Genomic DNA, 19,234 nt, shown 5'->3' on the forward strand with positions numbered 1-19,234 from the left:
CATGATTGAACATTTACCAGATCATGAAAAACTGACCCTGGAAACCTTCAGTCACACGGATCATAAATCACAGGACTTTGAAAATGATGTTGACCCTGAAAATCACTTTTACAACAATAACTATACCGAATGCAAATACTATACAGAAGACCAGTTCAGGAAAAGAAATATGAAAACTGATGATGCAATATCAATTATACACTTCAACAGTAGGAGCCTAAATTAAACCTCTCGAAAATGAAATACTGTCTATGACAACGGGGCACTAAATGTACAACAATAGTAGCATCAGAAACCTGGTTGAATGAGGAACAAACCGACAGGGTGCAGATTACAGGATATGAGGGCTATTTTATAAATAGACCACCAACAATGGGCGGGGGAGTGGCCTTATATTTAGACAAAAGTTACCTAAGTTATTTCACCTGCAATATGTCATTTGTGATGGAAAACATCATGGAGTAGAAATAGATATGGGCAGGTCAAAAGATGTAATAAGTTGTATTTATTGAAAACCTGGTTCTTGCATCGACACCTTTGTTATCCAAATAAACAAACAACATTGATAATACCAAACAGGTTTTCATTTGTGGGGATTTTAACATTGACTTGTTAAATCCACAAGAACATAATACAACAGCAGAGTACATCAATGCCATGTATAGTCGGGGTTTTTATCCTTCAATCACGCGTCCAAGCAGAATAAGAACTCAGAGTGCCACACAATATCGACAATATATTTACCAATGTCCCTGGCAGGAAAATAGAAAGTGGACTAATAATTAACGATACTAGAGATCACCGTCCAGTGTTTACAATTATTCATAACTGTATCATGACCAAGAAAAGCAACAACATCCTTAAAATAACGAGACAAATGACACAGAGACACTAGTAATCTTAAAGAATTAAGGAAGCAGGACTGGAATAGTGTGTATGTAAAAAGTGCCTATCAAGTATTTTGTCCACCATGTTACTGCCCACTCGTAGAAAAGATAATTAAACAAAACTATGTACAGAAGGCTTGGATAACCAGAGGAATGCTTAATCCATGTAAGAAGAAAAATATAATATATAAAGAATTTCTGTGAAAAAGAACTGTGGCAGCTGAACAAAAATATAAGAAATACAAAAATAAAGTAACTTTAATAATGAAAACATGTAAAAAGGTACATTAAACTTACTCAATAATATTAAAAAGAGAAGCGGGAAAACAGACTATCCCAACAATTTCCTGCATAAAAACAATGCAGTATTTAATGACTTATGAATACAGCTGCTAATGAACTTAATCATTTTTTGTAAGCATTTGTCTTGATCTGGCTCATGATATTGCAATCACTGGAGATAAAGAGACTCTGGAAGTTAAAAGTACAAGTATTAAAGAAACCATGTTCAAAAAGGGAATGAATGAAGAGGAGATTATTGACACTGTCAGAAAACTTGAAAGTAAAAAATGCACTGACTCACATATAATTGGTTAAACATGCAACTGAATACATCATCAAACCTTTCACACACATCTGTAATCAGTCCCTGAAAAAAAGAGAATTTCCCCAGAAAATGAAATTAGCTAAAGTTAAAACCATTTATAAAACAGGTGACAAACAGGTGCTATCAAATTATAGGCCCATAACTATCTAACATACTGGAAAAAATATTCCTCACTAGACTGGAGAACTTTATTACAAAACACAACATACTGTGCGATTTAGAACCAGCAGGACAACTACAAATGTATGCACCTGTAAGAGAAGATAGCCTCAGCTATTGAAAAGAAAGAATATGCAACAGGGGTATTTTTAGATTTGAAAAAAGCTTTCTAAAATGTTGACCATGAACTATTAAACAAAAAATGACAAAAATATGGAATTAGAGGGACAGCACAGAACAGGATTAGAAGTTATTTACAGGACAGAAAACAATATGTACATCTACAAGAAGTCAAGTCTGAAACACAGAAGCTTACCTGTGGGGTCCCCCAGGGGTCAGTACTCGGCCCTTTTCTGTTTATTTTGTATATAAATAATTTAAATGAATCATGTAAAAACCTGAAACCCATATTATTTGCAGACGACACAAATTTATTCTGTAGTAGGGAGAATCAGCAACTGCTCCTGGATGCAGTGGAAAGGGAACTCTCAAGATTGAAGAGATGGTTTGGTGACAATAAATTGACATTAAATTTAAATCAAACAAAATATATCATTTTTGGAAATCACGAAATCAACTCAAACAACAAACTAAGAATAAACAAAATAGAAATAAAAAAGAAGAACAGTTATTAAGTTTCTTGGAGTAAAATTGATGATAAATTAAATTGGAAACCATATAAGCTACATCAAGTCAAAGATTTCTAAATTAATTGCAATATTATTTAGAGCCAAAAATCATATAAATTCAACCCCATTACATACTTCGTACAACTCTTCCCTCTCCCATACCTGACTTATTGTGTGGAAGTTTGGGGGCGCACATACAAAACAAATCAGAACCCTTATATATTATCCAGAAAACAGCAATAAGAATTGTTTACTCAGTACAGACAACCCACAAACCAACTCTGTCAACCTGAAAGCGCTCACACTCAGAGATCTAGTCGACTTTAAAATAATTCAATTCATGTACTCAGTAATTAATCAAAAAGTGTCCAGTGGTTGTTTCAGATGAGGGAAAGTACATATGCACTACGAGGTACAAGCGTCCTAAAAACATCTACGTTAAGGACAAAAACAAAATATCATTGTATCACAACTACAGGAGTTCAGTTATGGAACAACTGAAGTGATGAAATGAAATTATGCCTCATTCTTAATAAAACTAAAAGTATTTTGAAAAATCATATACTGCATGAATATTGGACAGAAGCACTTTGATGTATATGTCTCTGTATAAGAATGTGTATGTATGTGTGCGTGTGTGTGTCTGTGTGTGTATATGTGTATATACATGTTCGTGTATATGTATGTATGTATATATATTAGTGCTGGGCTATGATTAAAATTTTTAATTGCGATTAATCGCATGACATGCTGCAATTAATCGCGATTAATCACATTGTTCCGCGCAAAATGCCTCTGTCCTTTAAAAAAAGGCCTACAGCTATAAAAAGAAAATGCAGTAAGTTTTGGTTTACAAACACGACATCAGGGGTCTCCAACCTGTAACTCTGGAGCGTGTCTTTCTGGACCTTCCACAATGCCTCTAAATACGTGGCTAAAATATTTTTTTAAATCTATCTTTATTGTGATTAGGTTGGAAACCATTTACTTTTTTTTTTCTTTCTTTTACATCATTTTCCACAAATATCTACATTCCTTAGCAGAAAGTCTGTCTATCCTCTTTTTTTTATAAAGGTTTTATGTTTTTTTTTATTTTAAAACCTTAAAAATGGAAATAAAAATGTGGTTCTTCAAAAATAACAAACATCTTACGGTGACTCTTCATTAAAATATATATTAACTTGCCTTTTTGAAAAGTCTGGTAACATTTGCGTCTCTAAAGTAGTTTTATTTAGCTGGCTGAGGGAAAAATGGCTCTTTGGATTGGAAAAGCTGCAGACCCCTGCACTAAACACATAAACAGGTTTAGCAGCAATTTTCAGATAAAATATTTCTTCATATATATTTATAAAATCAAATATTTTTGACAAAGAAGGATGACATGTTCAGGATTTGCTAACTAAAAGGTAAAAAGTCAGCAGGATGAATTTAAAGCTGTGAAGCTGCTTCCTTCTAAACACAGAAGGAACAATATGTGATGAATATCAGCATCAGGTGAACAGACAGAAAGCAGGATTAGAATCTCACAGCTTCTAGATGGTGAGGAGAGAGAAATATTCACTATATGCACAATAACTTCCATCCATGCACCTTCACTGCTTCATTATCCAGGTTTCTGGCTATAATTTCTCAAAAATTTAATTTTCAGCCTCCGCTACCGGGAGTTAAGGGTTAACATCTCGTTCCAGGTGTAGCGTCAGGTCTGTAGATGTAAACATGTGTGGTATCCACAGAAAGTCCAGAATCTCAGCTACCAGCTCAGTAAAACCATTTCTATCACCAACAAACACAGTTAAGACAACAAATTATTTAAAGAGCAGCTACAAAAAGTCCGAAAAATATGAAAACACAAATTATGTCTCCCAGTGTCCACCCCACGGCATGAACATGAACAAACGGCTCCTCTACTGAAAGTTCACATCTCACAGATTCCACAGCTGGAAGTTTCATGTCGCTATGACCAAGATTCACCGAACCAGAGGTAGAAGAAGTTTATTTCGATTTATGCTTCACGTTTGTAAAAGTCAGAAAACATGTCTTACCTTTGCTGTGTTGCATAAATTAAAACTGCATTTATTAAAAAAAAATAGTAATGATGTATCTTGATAAGGAGATATGGAAAAGTTGAACCTCGGGCAAAAATGTCTATGGACGCTGACTTGAAAAATAAAAAGAAGTTTATTACAAAAGTTCAGTCATCAAAACAGATTTCTGCAGAAAAATCTGGAGGTCCCAAAACCAGAACGAAGACCTAAAGACCTGATGTGTCGTTCTGTCTTATATATGGTTTAAACAAAGAAAATTCCTCAGTCCTGTGTCCTCCAATCATAGAGTTTGCATATATGATGTTCGTGTGCGTAGAAGACATGTTCGTGTGTGAATCCAGTCTGTAGGACGAGAACCTTATATGGTAAATCTTGAGTGTGTATCATAAAAATGCTATGCTTAGATCCCTCAGTAATAAAAAAGTTTTCCGTCTAAAAATTATGATGTTCTGTCCATCTGCATGTATTTTGACAAAGAGAAACGTTGGTTCTTTTTTTCTTCTTTCTTTTCCAGACAGAAACCATCTCTTTATTTTAATAAACCCGCTCTCTCCCGATCACATCAGACGCACCGCTGCAGCAGGGAAGGGAGACATGGACGCCATGTTTCTGTCATCAAAGCCAGCGGCCAGAAAAAAAAAAAAAAAAAAGACAAATTTTTTTTTTTAAACACGCGATTAAAAAAATTAACGGCGTCAATTAAGCGTTGCGTCAATTAAGTGTTGCGTTAACGCGCGATTAACGTGTTAACGTGCCCAGCACTAATATGTATATATATATATATATATATATATATATATATGTGTGTGTGTGTGTGTGTGTGTGTGTATCTGGAACTATCTATCTGGATCTATCAGCCTTGTAGGCAAAACAAGTCGCTTGAAGTACTTTGAGAAAATTGATTACACTGACACAATAATGATAGCAGCAGATATGTCGGTTATGGAAAGTTCTGGCCTCATTTGTATGACAGTCCATACTTACGATGTACATACAAAAAGGGACGAGCAAAAAGACGCCCACATTCAGGAAAATGTCTGCATGCACGTTTTCTGGCAATGTTCTCTTTATCAACATCCATCTGGAACGAAGTAAACTTTGATCTGACAGTATGAACCCACATTCAGAGCCATGCAAGCACTTAATCAATTCAGATACACAGAAATTAGCCTGTTGATCATCAGGCAACAATGAAGAGAGACTTACCTGACACAGACGTCAAGGTGCTCACAGGCCAGAAAATCACTGTGTTCCCTGAACATTAATTCTGCCCTAATTCTTTCATTTACAAGCAGTAATCCTCCATCAGCGCTTTAGAACTCGTCATTCAGCCTCATAGTCCAGTTTCTCTGCAGGATGTGTTTGTTTGCAAACATCACACATTGTCCAGATGATCATGGAGTCCTTCATTTTGGTATATCAGATGCAGATGAACTCGGTCATCTTTCTGTAATTAGATTTTTATTCAGATCCGAACCAGATTAATTTCTGTTGCTTCTGTTTCTGCTTCCTTCTCATCCTTGATGTGTTATTATCATTAGACAGATTCATGTGGGAGATGTTGAACTCTTTGCTGCCTCAGCCTACCAGAGGTCTCATACAGTTACATGCTGAATATGTTTTAATAGGAAAATATTGCCTGACTCTCTTTTACTGGCTGGAGATCTCAGGTGGGATGATGAGGAATGCTGGATTAGCCATCGATGGGAGGCAACATTGAAAAAATCTGCAATCGTTCTGTAATGTGTCTAAAGTTCATGACAGTCCAATTAGAAAACACTGAACCAGTATGGCTTGTTGGGAAGATTGCAGGAGGAAAAAAGAACATGGCAGCACAGCTTAGGTTGACAAAGCTGCATCTGAACAAAGCAGAAGACCACTGGGAACAAGGTCCTCTAGACAGACCAGACCAAAGTGGACATGTTTGGTCACAAACACCTCATAGCAGCTGTCAGCACGGTGGTAGAGGGATGATGATCTGGACACCCTGCAGTCATTGAGTGGACCATGAACTCATCTAGAGTAGATTAAGTCCATCTGTCTGACAGTTAAAGCCTGGCTGAAACTGTCTCATGCAACAGGACAATGATCCCAAACACAGGAGCAGATCTATACCAGAACCAAGGTGGTGACATGGTCCAGTTAAAGTCCAGACCTCATCCATTTCCATTACTGGAAAAATCCATCTGTCCATCCATGGATCCCATGTCATGTCTATGTCATCCCAATACAAGTGACTGAAATAAGTCTCCTCTGCAGGGTGACCGGGCTTTCCCTTAGAGATAGGGTGAGAAGCTTGGTGAGCCTGGCCTCAGGATCCCCCGGATAAGCTGGCAAATGTCACTGGGGAGAGGGAGGTCTGGGCTTCCCTGATTAGGCAGCTGCCCCCCATGGCCCGACCCTGGATAAGCAGTAGAAAATGGATGGATGGATGGGAGTCACACCCATGAAATGTGTGGGCGTTTTGACACCCACACTTTTCATGATGAGAGGGTCCGACACCCGCTCTTTTTCCACTGTTCTTTTTTTCTTTTTCTTTTTTTAACTTCGTCGATGCTCCAGTTGCTCTGAGTCTACGCTGTACGTCTGCCTCCTCTCCTCCTCCCTCTCCTATAGCTCCTTGAATCATGACGTGGCTATTGGTGACTATGGAGGTGTTTCCCTCTTTAATCAACAGCGTAATTGTTTGATTTGAGAGAAAGAGAGAAAGACTTCTTGTTTTTTTACACTCAAATATCATCTTGCTCTCTCTAAGCTTAGAGAGTGTGAGTTTCCGAGTGTGAGCTTTCTTCTCACACTCAGAAAGTTCCTTCTTGCTCTCTAATACATTGTCTTCCTTTCTAAACTCTGCTCCCCTTCTCAAGTTTAGGGTTGCAGGTTCAAATCTCCTGCACTCCAGCTCGCTCTCTTTCCCTCACACTCTGACACATTCTCTGCTCTCACAGCTCTTGTATATTTTTTTTCCTCTCTCTTGGGTTGCTGAATGAGCTGTCTGTCAAACGTTCCCCAACCAGTAGAATTCTAGAAAACTGACCAGGAAGAGCTCCCCTCACAAATAAAATTTTCTTTTAAGGCCTAAAGTAAAAACAGCCAAGGATGATTTTCAGTGTTGTTGTAGAACAACATACAGAACTGGGTTATATGTAAGAGATAATGCCCAACGAGGTGGCCATTATCATAATGATGCGGAAGCATGAACAGTCCGACGCGAAGTCCATTAATTTATGATGATGGCCACCTCGGAGGGCATTATCCCGCTTAAACCATGGTTCATTAAGAAAGAAAAAAAAAATTCAATAAATTATTAATGTGTTAATGTTGTTTTTTTACCGGTAAAATCGTACATTTTTCACAAGAAGCGGCTGAGTGGACTATTTTGTTGTGACGCGTTGCCAAGGTAACTGGCTCTGACACAGAACCTGCAGCTCAGTCGGCCGCAGACGTGACACACACATTTCAGAGGGCCGGTTCAGCTCTTATAGCTTGTGTGTGTCCAGAGGATGATGCGACATTTTGTTTCAAACAGTCAGATAGTTTCCTACATGTTAAATAAGCCTGCAGGCTGCTCTGATCTGGCGCGTCTGCAGCCCGGCGTCTGAGTTTCTGTTGCCATGGTTACCAACCACCGTTTAGTCAGCACAATAATTTACAGCAATAAGGCTATTTGACCAGAACGTCATTTATAGGTGTCCATTATCACTTTTTAATGGACAACCTCGAGCCAATCAGAATCGAGTATTTACCCAGACCATGGTATCAGCTGCATTCACTGATACTTAGGGCATCTAAAGAAAACACCATGGAGAAACACCACTGTGGTTACCAGCCTAAAAAGATAATGCAGAAAAACTGAGCGGAAATGGCGGAAAAATAAACTTCAAATTCACTATCAGTTGTACAAACAAAGCCTGCGTAACTATAACAATGACCTGTGAAGGCCAGAGAGCTGCATTTATCTGAAATTATTAACAGGAATGTCAACAATTCTCGCATTCTGTTTGCTATGATTGAAAAACTTACTAATCCTCCTAAACAGATAAGCCCTGAGCTCCTTTCCACTGAGAAATGCAACCAATTTGCAAACTTTTTTAGCCAAAAAATTAAAACAATTAGGCAAAATATTAATTCCACACAGTCAAACAAGAAAATTAGTCTGTGCCTAAAACCCAGAAACAATTCTGCTGTCATGTCGCAATTTAAAATGGTGAATTTAAAAGTCCTACAAGAAACAGTTTGGCATTTGAAATCAACAACATGCACACTGGACATGATACCATCCGATTTTTTAAAAACAGTTTTTACCTCAGTAGAAAGTGATCTCCTACTGATAGTTAACAGCTCGCTGGCATCAGGCATTTTTCCCAAGTCACTAAAGATAGCTGCTATTAAGCCACTCCTAAAGAAAAGGACTCTAGACGCCTCTATAATGAACAACTATAGACCTGTCTCTAACCTCTCTTTTATTTCCAAGATTATTGAAAAAGTTGTATTTCACCAGCTTCATGACTTTTTAAATGAAAGTGGAAATCTTGATAAATTTCAGTCCGGCTTCCGACCTCATCACAGCACTGAAACAGCTCTGGTCAAAGTGTTAAATGACATTAGGTTGAATACCGATTCTGGTCAAGTATCAGTCCTGGTTCTGTTGGATCTCAGTGCTGCGTTTGATACTGTAGATCACAGAATCCTGTTGCATAGGCTGGAAAACTGGGTTGGACTTTCTGGAGCGGTCCTTAACTGGTTCAGGTCCTATTTAGAAGGCCGGAGTTATTTTGTTACGATCGGCAGCTATGAATCCGAGCGAGTGGCCATGACTTGCGGAGTCCCCCAGGGGTCAGTCCTTGGACCTCTTCTGTTCAACTTGTATATGCTCCCTTTGGGTAAAATATTACAGAACTATGGCATTAGTTATCAAAGTTATGCAGATGATACACAACTTTATGTGTCTCTGTCACCAGATGACTGCAGTCCAATAGACTTAATGTGTCAGTGTCTGGAGCAAATAAACACCTGGATGAGGGAGAATTTTCTACAATTAAATGAAGACAAAACTGAGATTATTCTGTTTGGTAGCAAAGAGAAGAGGGTCAGCATTGGCAAACACCTGGAGACTCGGGCTCTTAAAATCACCAACCAAGTTCGTAACCTGGGAGTGTTGATAGACTCAGATCTGACTTTCAGCAGCCACATCAAAGCTGTCACTAAGAAGCTTTTTACCAGCTCAGAAACATCAACAGAATTAAAAGTTTAGTTTCCCAGAAAGACCAAGAGAAACTCATCCATGCTTTCATCTCCAGTAGACTGGATTACTGTAATGGTCTTTTAACAGGACTTCCTAAAAAGAGCATTAAACATCTGCTGCTCATCCAGAACGCTGCTGCTAGAGTTTTAACCAGGACTAAGAGATCTGAACGCATCACACCAGTTTTAAAATCTTTACACTGGCTTCCAGTCAGTCACAGAATAGATTTTAAAACCCTTCTGCTTGTTTACAAATCCCAGAATAGTTTAGGCCCAGAATACATCTGTGATATGTTCAGAGAATATAAACCTAGCAGAGCTCTTAGGTCCAAAGACTCTGGTCAACTAGTCCAGGCCAGAGTCCAGACTAAACATGGAGAAGCAGCATTTAGCTGTTATGCTGCAAACAAGTGGAACAAACTGCCAGTGGAGATTAAACTTTCCCCAAATGTAGACATTTTTAAATCCAGGTTAAAAACATTTCTTTTCTCATATGCCTATGCATGAAATCTGCACGGTAACTTTTTTTTGACTTATCTTGCTTTTAATCATTTTAATGTAATTTATTATTTTATTGTGATTATGTGTTGATTATGTGTTGATGCCTTTTACTATTCTAAATATCTGTAATATCTTTGTTTTATGTAAAGCACTTTGAATTGTCCTGTACATGAAATGTGCTATACAAATAAACTGCCTTGCCTTGCCATGCCTTGCCTTCACCTTAGTGAAGGTTAGTTTAAACTTAATATTTGTTTCTAAGCAGATACAGAGTCCTCACATGGTGAAATTGGTATTTGGTCATTTGTTACCCCCAATCCACAGTTATGGTTCAGAAGAAAATCCTGAATTTGTTCAGCAGTGTGAAACTGGAAGTAGGTGAAAACATTGGATCATTCTGATATCACCCACCCCAACCTGCACCAACCCACGTCCCCAACACTTTTAAAAAGATCGCTACATTCCTACATCCAATTGGTTTGAACTTAGTCAGTCTTGATCCCTTTTCAGATTATATAATCACAGTAATTTTGGTAGTTTCATGCTTTTCTTTGCACAACTTTCCTATCAGTGGGTGTCCCCCACTGAGCAGAGCACTGAGGGAAATGAACAAGGAAGCTTTTATCGCAGTAATATCTGACCAAACTGCAGTCTGAACAGTGTGTTGTTTAGTCCAACCAGAACTAAGCTTTTCAAAACAACAATTTTAATGCTGTTTTGCATTTTCTGCACGTTGGGCCTGCGAGGGATGTGATGGCACACTAAACAGAGCAGAACGCCTCCAGACAGCTGCATGTGGAGGTGATCCTACATGGCAGTATGTGTGTGTTTGGAGAATGGGTGTATGATGATGTGCCTCCTCCTACTGAAGTCAAGGTGAATCTTTTATGAATTCCTGTGGTTTGCATATACCCTTGTTTCAGTAGTCTGATAGAATAACCCTGATGTTCAGAATGAGTCCCGTACTCCAGCCCTGTCCTACGCTTTCTTCTTTTCTTATTTCACTGTATTTTAGGCCATTAAAAACATTTGGCAAATAGTAAATTCACCATTACTGTTGTGCTTTCTAGTTTTGCTGACCATCCAAAACAGTTTTTCATTCTTAGCCATATTCACCCACAGCAGCTTTTTCGCCATCATCCTCATCTCACGCCTCAGGAGTGAGATTTAATGAGAGGACGGATGGAGACATTTCAACATTCTCTGACTTGATCATCTGGAGGATCTCGTGATTCAAGACTGGAAGTAGGATACTCTTTTTGGGAGGAGGAGAAGACTCTGGCTGGGGGAGGACACTCAAGCTAGGAGGAGGGAACTGTCACGGCTGTTGGAGCTGTCTTACAAAGAGGGACCCATAAGCAGACTAACACGGAAGACTGAGAAAAATATTCTGACTCTCCTGTCATATTGTGTCACGTCAAGGACTGGTTTGAAAACGTCAAATCCCCACTAATATCATAACCAGTCAAATTTCTTAGAGAGCGCGATGCACGGTACTCCTCCCGTCGCTGTCGCTGGTCGCCTCCCGTGTGTTTGGTGTAAGATTGGATCGGCTGAAAGTCAGACACAAGCGCAGGCTGGTTGAGAGAAGGATTTTAATGGAGCTCTAACAGACCAAGGGTGTGACAAGACAATACAAAGTTCTGCAGTGTGCTGAAGGTTTAAGTAGGCCGGAGGACAGGTGTGACTTGTTAGGTTGATGAGGATAGAGGCAGGTGAAGTCCGATGAGCTGGAACAGATGAGTCCTGGGAGATGAAGTCCATGAACCGGTGATCAGAATTCTGGTGAAGCAGAGCGTACTGGTGCAGGAGGACATGACATTTGGTTTCACGAAGGTTGCGATGAGTTTCGCCTGTCACTGTCGTTGGTCGCGTACCGTGTATCGAGCCCATAATAATGGCGGCAGCATGCGGAGTGAGTGATGAGCGCAGACGGTTGATATTACAAAGGTGGAAGTAAGCAGACAGAGTAATGCTATTGATGTGGGCTTGAAAAGATAGGGTTCTGTCGAGAATGACGCCAAGACTCCTGACCTGAGGGGAGGGGAAAATACAACTGTCAGTGTTGATGGAGAAACTGTGAGACTTGGTTAGAGTTGAGGGCGTGCCGACAAGTAGAACTTCAGTTTTATTACTGTTGTGTTTGAGAAAATTGGAGGAGAACCATGCTTTGATTTCCTGGAGACAGTCAGAGAGAGAGGAAGGTGGAAGGGAGGAGTACGGTTTGGAAGAGGTGTAGCGCTGGATGTCGTCTGCATAGGAATGGAAGTTGATATTATATTTATAGAAAATGAAGCCAAGGGGGCCCAGGACTGATCCCTGGGGTACACCGGCGGTACACCGGAGACAGAGAATGACTTTGAAGTGTGAGCCTTGAGTTGAATAAACTGTGTGTGGTTGGAGAAATACGAGGAAAACCAAGTGAGAGGAGTATGAGAAACACCAAGGGTTGCCAGTCTATTTAGGAGGATGCTGTGTAAGAAGGTGTCGAATGCTGCACTGAGATCAAGGAGGATGAGGATTGCCAGAAGACCGGAGTCAGCTGCCATCAGCAGGTCGTTAGTGATTTTTAACAGAGCAGATTCTGTACTGTGGAAGGGACCGAAGCCAGACTGGAATTGTTCGTACAGGTTATTATTAGTGACGTGTTTGTGGAGCTGAGAGGCGACAACCTTTTCCAGGATTTTGGAGATGAAGGGAACATTAGAAATGGGACGAAGGTTACTGAAGTCAGACGGATGAGCACCAGGTTTTTTGATGATCGGAGTGACAGCAGCAGTCTTGAAAGCTAGTGGAACATATCCGGTGTTGAGGAAGGAATGAATAATGGCAGTGATGTGAGGACCAGTGAAGGAAGACAAGCTTTGACTAGGACTGTAGGGAAAGAGTCGAGCAGGCAGGTGGAAGGTTTGGATTTCTGAATCAGTTCAGAAATATCAGTTGGGGATGGAAGAGTGAAATCTGAGAACGGGTGTGGGATAGAAAGAAATGGAGAAAGAGGGTCTACAATGGAGACAGCAGCTCCTACAGTGGTAAGCTGTTGATAGATATTTGAGATGTGTGCGTTTTTTTTCAGTCGGCTTCTACAGAACCAGTAGATCTGAACAGGTTCTCATCTTTTCAAAGCTGCTCACTGGCTACTTCACAGATTTTTTGAATGGTATTGCATCAATGCTTCATCAGTGAGGAGCCAGCCATGACCTCAGGTATAATCAGATGGGAGCACTTGATTAATTCTTCTCTGATTTGAGAGTATAATTGTACATGATGCAGACAGCACATTTTTGCTATGGATGGGGGCGTGATGGTAATTTATCGCAGGGTGTTCGGGACTCTCACTCATCTGAAAAGAAGAAATTAGGGCACTTTGCTTTTGTTACTCTGTTCTTTTTTAACTTGAGAGTAAAACAAAATGAACCACATCTATAACTGATCATTATCTAGAATAAATTCAATACATTCATTGGGGTTTCTCGTTAGCAGGAGATAAACAGTGAACACCAGCGCAACACTCACATTACTAATTTCTAAACAGATGTTTGCTCTAATTTTACAACTGTGATAATGTGCGTGTGTGTGTGTGTGTGTTGAATACAGAAGCTCAAATAATAGGTTGTAGACTCTGTGGACTTTTAGAACTATGACAGGTTGGAGACTTTTATTGTTTTGTTCCCTGCATTAAGCTCTAATCACACTTGCCTGCTACAGTCTGACGACTGGGGAATTTTCTCTTTGCCACCTCATGCTTTCTTTTATGCATAAGGTTCTGTACATAATCATAAGTAACATTCAGAGCTTTGTACACCAGCAGCGATATTTTAAAATACTATATTTGTCTCACAGGAAGCCAGTGTAGAGATGGTAGAACCAGAATGATATGTTACCTTTTTCTGGTCTTTGAAATGACATGAGCAGCATCTGGATTAGTTGTGACTTCTTAGATTGTACTGTGAAATCTCCATTACAGTACTAAAAACTACTAAAAACAGATGATGAAGACATTTTTCTAAATAATGTTGAGCCATCAGTCCCCTTATTCTAGATCTAGTCATCATAAAAAGCTGATCTGGTACCTGCTGTTTAATTTACCTCAGAGTCCAAAATGACACCAAGATTTGTGGATGGATCTATTAGTTTTAACATTGCAGACAGAAGCTGTACACTAATCTTTGGCTGCTCATCTTTGGTCCCAAAGATCATAATTCCAGATTTATCTTTATTTAGCTGAAGAAATTTCCGAAACACTGATTTGACAGAGACATGAACTGAAGCCTTTTCTGGGACCAGAGCCCCTTAGTGAGACAGTAATAAAAAGCTGAGTGTCATCAGCATAATAATGGTTAGAAATTTAGTTTGTTTCTATGATCTAAACTAGTGGGAGGCAGGGCTCTAGAGGAACTTTTATGATCACCAGCCAATGTGGATGGTAGATTCCTAGAGTTACCAGCCAATCAGAAAGTCCCGCCTTTACCTGCTGAACAGATGAAGATTAAGCTTTTCCCTGTTGGGACTCAACTCTTCTTGTTGACATCAAGGATGCAAGTGGCTGTAAGTTTTTATTTATACCCTCTAAACTGAGTTTTAACCTGTATTTGGCGGGCTTGTGGGTGTTAATTTAGAACCCAAATTGGTGCATGGAGATGCTGAACAATAGAGGGCCTAAATGGAGCATAGAGGAACTCCACACGTTATGTATCTTTGAGTAAATCTGTAGTTACCAACTAACACAAAATAGTCCCTCTCTTTCAAATTGACAGGCACAAGGAAGATTCAAAGCCATCCTGAACCAGAATTTCAGCCAAGTTTTCAGTTGGTCTAATGCAGCGATTCTCAAAGTGGGGGGCGCGCCCCCCCAGGGGGGCGTGGCGCCATGAGAGGAGGGGCGCGAGGCTTGAGGAAAATGCAGTTGTGGAACTAATATTTTTACAGTAGACAATACGGACTTTTTTCGGGGTTACACTCATCAAACCAGGTTTCCATGGTAACAACCATAGCGACACAGTAACAGTAACAACACAGCGAGCGGAAAGCGGGAGTAGCCTCGGCCTTCACTGCACAGACGAGAGGCATGGAGAAATATGTAAGAGGAATGAAAAGAAAAACAGGCAACAATTCAGAACCTATGACGACAGAGAAGGGAGATCATGTGAGGTCCACTGATCAGCAGCCTAGATCCAAGACAAGGAAGTATAACGACAGCTACCTTGCTCTTGGATTTACAGTGAATACTGTGGGAGATGAAGAGAGACCTGTATGTGTGTTATGTCTGAAAACACTGGCAAGAGACAGTATGAAGCCCAATAAATTAAAACGACATCTGAAGACATTACATCCCAGTTACAAAAGTAAACCCCTCGAGTTTTTTCAGAAAAAGCTTGACGATTACCGCAAGCAGGAAAGTCACCTAAAAAAAACAACGTCGACCACCAGTAAAGCACAACTGGCCTCGTACAAGGTTGCGTACAGAGTTGCTAAGTGTAAGAAACCCCACACCATTGCTGAAGAGCTCATACTTCCAGCTGCATTAGATATGGTCTCCGCTATGATAGATGACAACTGCGCAGCAAAACTGAGAGCTATCCCCCTGTCCAACGACACCATTGCAAGACGCATATGTGACATTTCAAATGACTTGGAAGATCAACTCATTGAAAAACTGCAAGACATCCGTTTTTCTTTACAAGTGGACGAGGCTACAGATAGCAACAAAAACTGTCTGCTTATTGCTTATGTCCGCTTTGTGACATCAGACTCGCTGAGTGAGGATCTGTTGTTCTGCAAGTACATCGCAAACAGGGCAACGGCACTGGAAGTATTTAACCTCATTGACGGATACTTGACAGAACATGGACTGAAATGGGAGAACTGCGCCGGTATTTGCACCGATGGAGCGCAGACGATGGCAGGGAAAAAGTCAGGTCTGCAAGCTTTGATCAAGAAGGTCTCGCCAAACGCACAATGGACGCACTGCATTTTACACAGAGAAGCGCTCGCAGCAAGACATATGAGCCCTGAATTAAACGAGGTGATGACCGATGTTATTAGCGTTGTTAATTTCATCAAAACAAGACCGCTGAAAGCACGGATGTTCTCTGCACTTTGTGAGGAGATGGGAGCGGAGCACACAGCTGTGTTATTTCACAGCGAGGCTCGGTGGTTATCGCGGGGCAAAGTTCTATCACGAGTGTTTGAGCTCCGTGAAGAAATCCGCGTGTTTCTCGAGGAGGAGCGCATGTACGAAGTCGCAGCCAAGTTTGCTGATGAGCGCTTCATGATGAAACTGGCCTATCTCAGCGACATATTTGGGAAGCTGAATGACTTGAATCTTCAGCTACAAGGCAGAGACCAGCACCTTCCTCACCTGGCAGACAAGATCAGCTCCTTCACTAGGAAGCTGGAGATGTGGGACAAACGTCTTCAGAAGGGTAAATATGACTCATTTGAAAATCTGAGTGAGCATGTTGAAGCCATGGATTTGGATGCTTCTGTCATCATCCCATGTCTAAAGGAGCACATCTTTTCCCTGAGGGGATTCTTTCAGAAATACTTTCCAGACAGCAGTGGTCAGTATGACTGGGTGAGAGATCCCTTTAATGCTGCAGCACCTGCTGATTTCAGCGCTGCTGAAGAGGAACAATACATCGAGATGACATCTGACTCTTCCCTGAGACTCAAGTTTGCATCACAGACATTGAGTGAATTCTGGATTGTTGTGGAAAAAGAGCATCCCCTCATTGGACAGAAGGCTGTGGGTATTTTACTTCCCTTTGCCACTTCCTACCTCTGTGAGATAGGCTTTTCTGCTGTTGCCTCTTTGAAAACAAAGTACAGATCTAAGCTCAACATTGAGCATGAATTACGAGTGGCAGTAACAAAGTTGCTACCTCGTTTTGAAAAGATGTGCAGTGAAAGCCAGGCTCACTGCAGCCACTGATCCTGATGACAGACTCAAAAGAGTGAATCTCACTTACCAAATACCTGCACTTTTTGTTTGTCAGGACTTAATTTTATTTCTTATTGTTAAGCATAATGATAAGCAACGTAAGCCTATTCAATTTAACATTTATTTGTTTATTCAGGGAAATTATAAATGTTACTAGATTTGTCAGTGTTTTGAAAAAGATGTTTATATTTCAAAATTTTGATGCTGTTAATATTTGTTGCCAAAAACTTGCCCTTGTTCTTCTTCGACACTTTGTTCTTTTGAAGATAGCAGTGAAGAACTGGTCATCAGATTACAATTGTAATACACAGTCTTCATAAATGTTTACTATTCTTTGTTGCACAAATTAAACTTTATTGTTATAGTTTTGAAAAAGTTCTGGCTGATGGAGCAACATGGAGACAAAATCTCCCTAAAACTGGTTGGCCAAGCACTTTTTTCCATTTCATTCAAAAAAGGTTCTGAAATGTTTGCGAGGACCACTTTAGTGGTATCTGGCATTAATTGAGAAGTGTGCACGCAAATGTGAGCACCATCATACTTGTATGTATGGAGGTTTTTCTTTTTTCCATTAAAAAAGTTTAACCCAAGCGTTAATTTTTACATTCTCATCGAGGAGGGGGGGCCTGGGATGTTTTCCTCCTCCAAACGGGGGGCTTGGAAGAAAAAGTTTGAGAACCACTGGTCTAATGGGATCTTATGCTGGACTGTGTTAAAAGCAGCACTGAGATCCAGCAGAGCCAAACCAAAGTTCTACTGCTATTCGTGTTTACATGAATACTGTTCAAGACTGATGAGGGCAGTTTCAACCAAACCAAACCAAAATATTGTTCAAGACTCTGATGAGGGCAGTTTCAACTGAACCGAACCAAAATATTGTTCAAGACTCTGATGAGGGCAGTTTCAACTGAACCGAACCAAAATATTGTTCAAGACTCTGATGAGGGCAGTTTCAACTGAACCGAACCAAAATATTGTTCAAGACTCTGATGAGGGCAGTTTCAACTGAACCGAACCAAAATATTGTTCAAGACTCTGATGAGGGCAGTTTCAACTGAACCGAACCAAAATATTGTTCAAGACTCTGATGAGGGCAGTTTTAACCGAACCGAACCAAAATGTTGTTCAAGACTCTAATGAGAGCAGTTTCAACCGAACCGAACCAGAATACTGTTCAAGACTGAGGCTAGTTTTAACCAAACTGAACCAAAATATTGTTCAAGACTCTGATGAGGGCAGTTTCAGCCAAACCAAACCAGAATACTGTTCAAGACTCTGATGAGGGCAGTTTCACTGCTGTAGGTGAAATTCAGACTGAAAGACATCAATACAATTTTCAGGTGCTTAGAATACATAAAAAAGATGTTAAAAAGTAGCTGTTTTATTTATTTACTTAATAATGGGACGTTTTAGATGGGCTAGACATGAAATTAGCTGTAGTTGGTCTTGCTTTATGATTCAGAAAGTTCTTCTTCAACATAACACAGACTGGATTTAACCCGCTAAGGCCCAACCCATGAAAAAATGGTAAGAAAAGTAATTTTTTTTTAAAATATTTATTTCTCCCCCGATATCTACCATTTATTACCATGTGATATATTAAAAATCTAATATGGTTGTCTGCTTCTGGGTATCTGTTATAGGACATTAGACAAGTATTAGTTTGTGTTCAACAGGATTTTGAGCAAAGTTTATACCACAAATTGAAGCAAAATGTCTCAGAAACTGTATGTGACAAATATGTCACTCCGGGCTCTTATGGATTAAACCTTTTTACTTTCTAAAATTTTTTTAGACCGCGTTAATGTTTGTTTATTGAAGTCTGAGTTTTTCAGAGATGAAGATAATCACATAAATGCAATGTCATTGCAATATACAGTGAGTAATGTTCCATGAAAGTCAAAGTCTGCGTACACCCAGTGGTGTAGTCTATGTGATACGCAGGTATACGCCGTATACCCACTAGAAAAGGTCACAAATTTCCGTATAACTACTAACAAGTGTGCAAAGATGCGTTATCAGCATGTTTCGTGACATAACTTTCACTTTCCCGGTCATAAATTAGCCACGAAGCCGGCCCGTTTAGACCATGAGGAATTCCGTCAAAAGTGACGTTGAGCCACCGCAGAGAGAAAGCAGCTTGGCCTGTTCTGATCCTGACCTGCATTCGTTAACAGCTGGTGGCTGGTTGCTAGACAACCGCGAATTAAAGAGTGGCGGAT

At 40.0% G+C, this 19,234-nt stretch overlaps 2 protein-coding genes across 3 annotated transcripts in view; both read left to right on the forward strand.

Moving 5' to 3' along the window:
• tsnare1 (T-SNARE Domain Containing 1) overlaps positions 1–19,234 on the forward strand; it is a 259,358-nt gene that overhangs the window by 72,352 nt on the left and 167,772 nt on the right. The gene's annotated exons all lie outside the window — the stretch shown is intronic.
• On the forward strand, positions 15,411–17,436 carry LOC121642008 (protein FAM200A-like). Of its 2 annotated transcripts, none has more exons than XM_041988454.1 (2): positions 15,411–16,494; positions 16,611–17,436. In XM_041988454.1, exons 1-2 carry the CDS (start codon positions 15,600–15,602, stop codon positions 16,640–16,642), a joined length of 927 nt encoding a protein of 308 aa, XP_041844388.1. In that variant the 5' UTR covers positions 15,411–15,599; the 3' UTR covers positions 16,643–17,436. The 2 variants fall into 2 exon arrangements, with proteins under 2 accessions (XP_041844388.1, XP_041844390.1); XM_041988456.1 differs by having other exon boundaries at positions 15,411–15,828; positions 16,115–17,436.

Source organism: Melanotaenia boesemani, chromosome 6 (genome assembly GCF_017639745.1).
Source record: "Melanotaenia boesemani isolate fMelBoe1 chromosome 6, fMelBoe1.pri, whole genome shotgun sequence".
In the NCBI taxonomy this organism is placed as follows: Eukaryota; Metazoa; Chordata; class Actinopteri; order Atheriniformes; family Melanotaeniidae; genus Melanotaenia; species Melanotaenia boesemani.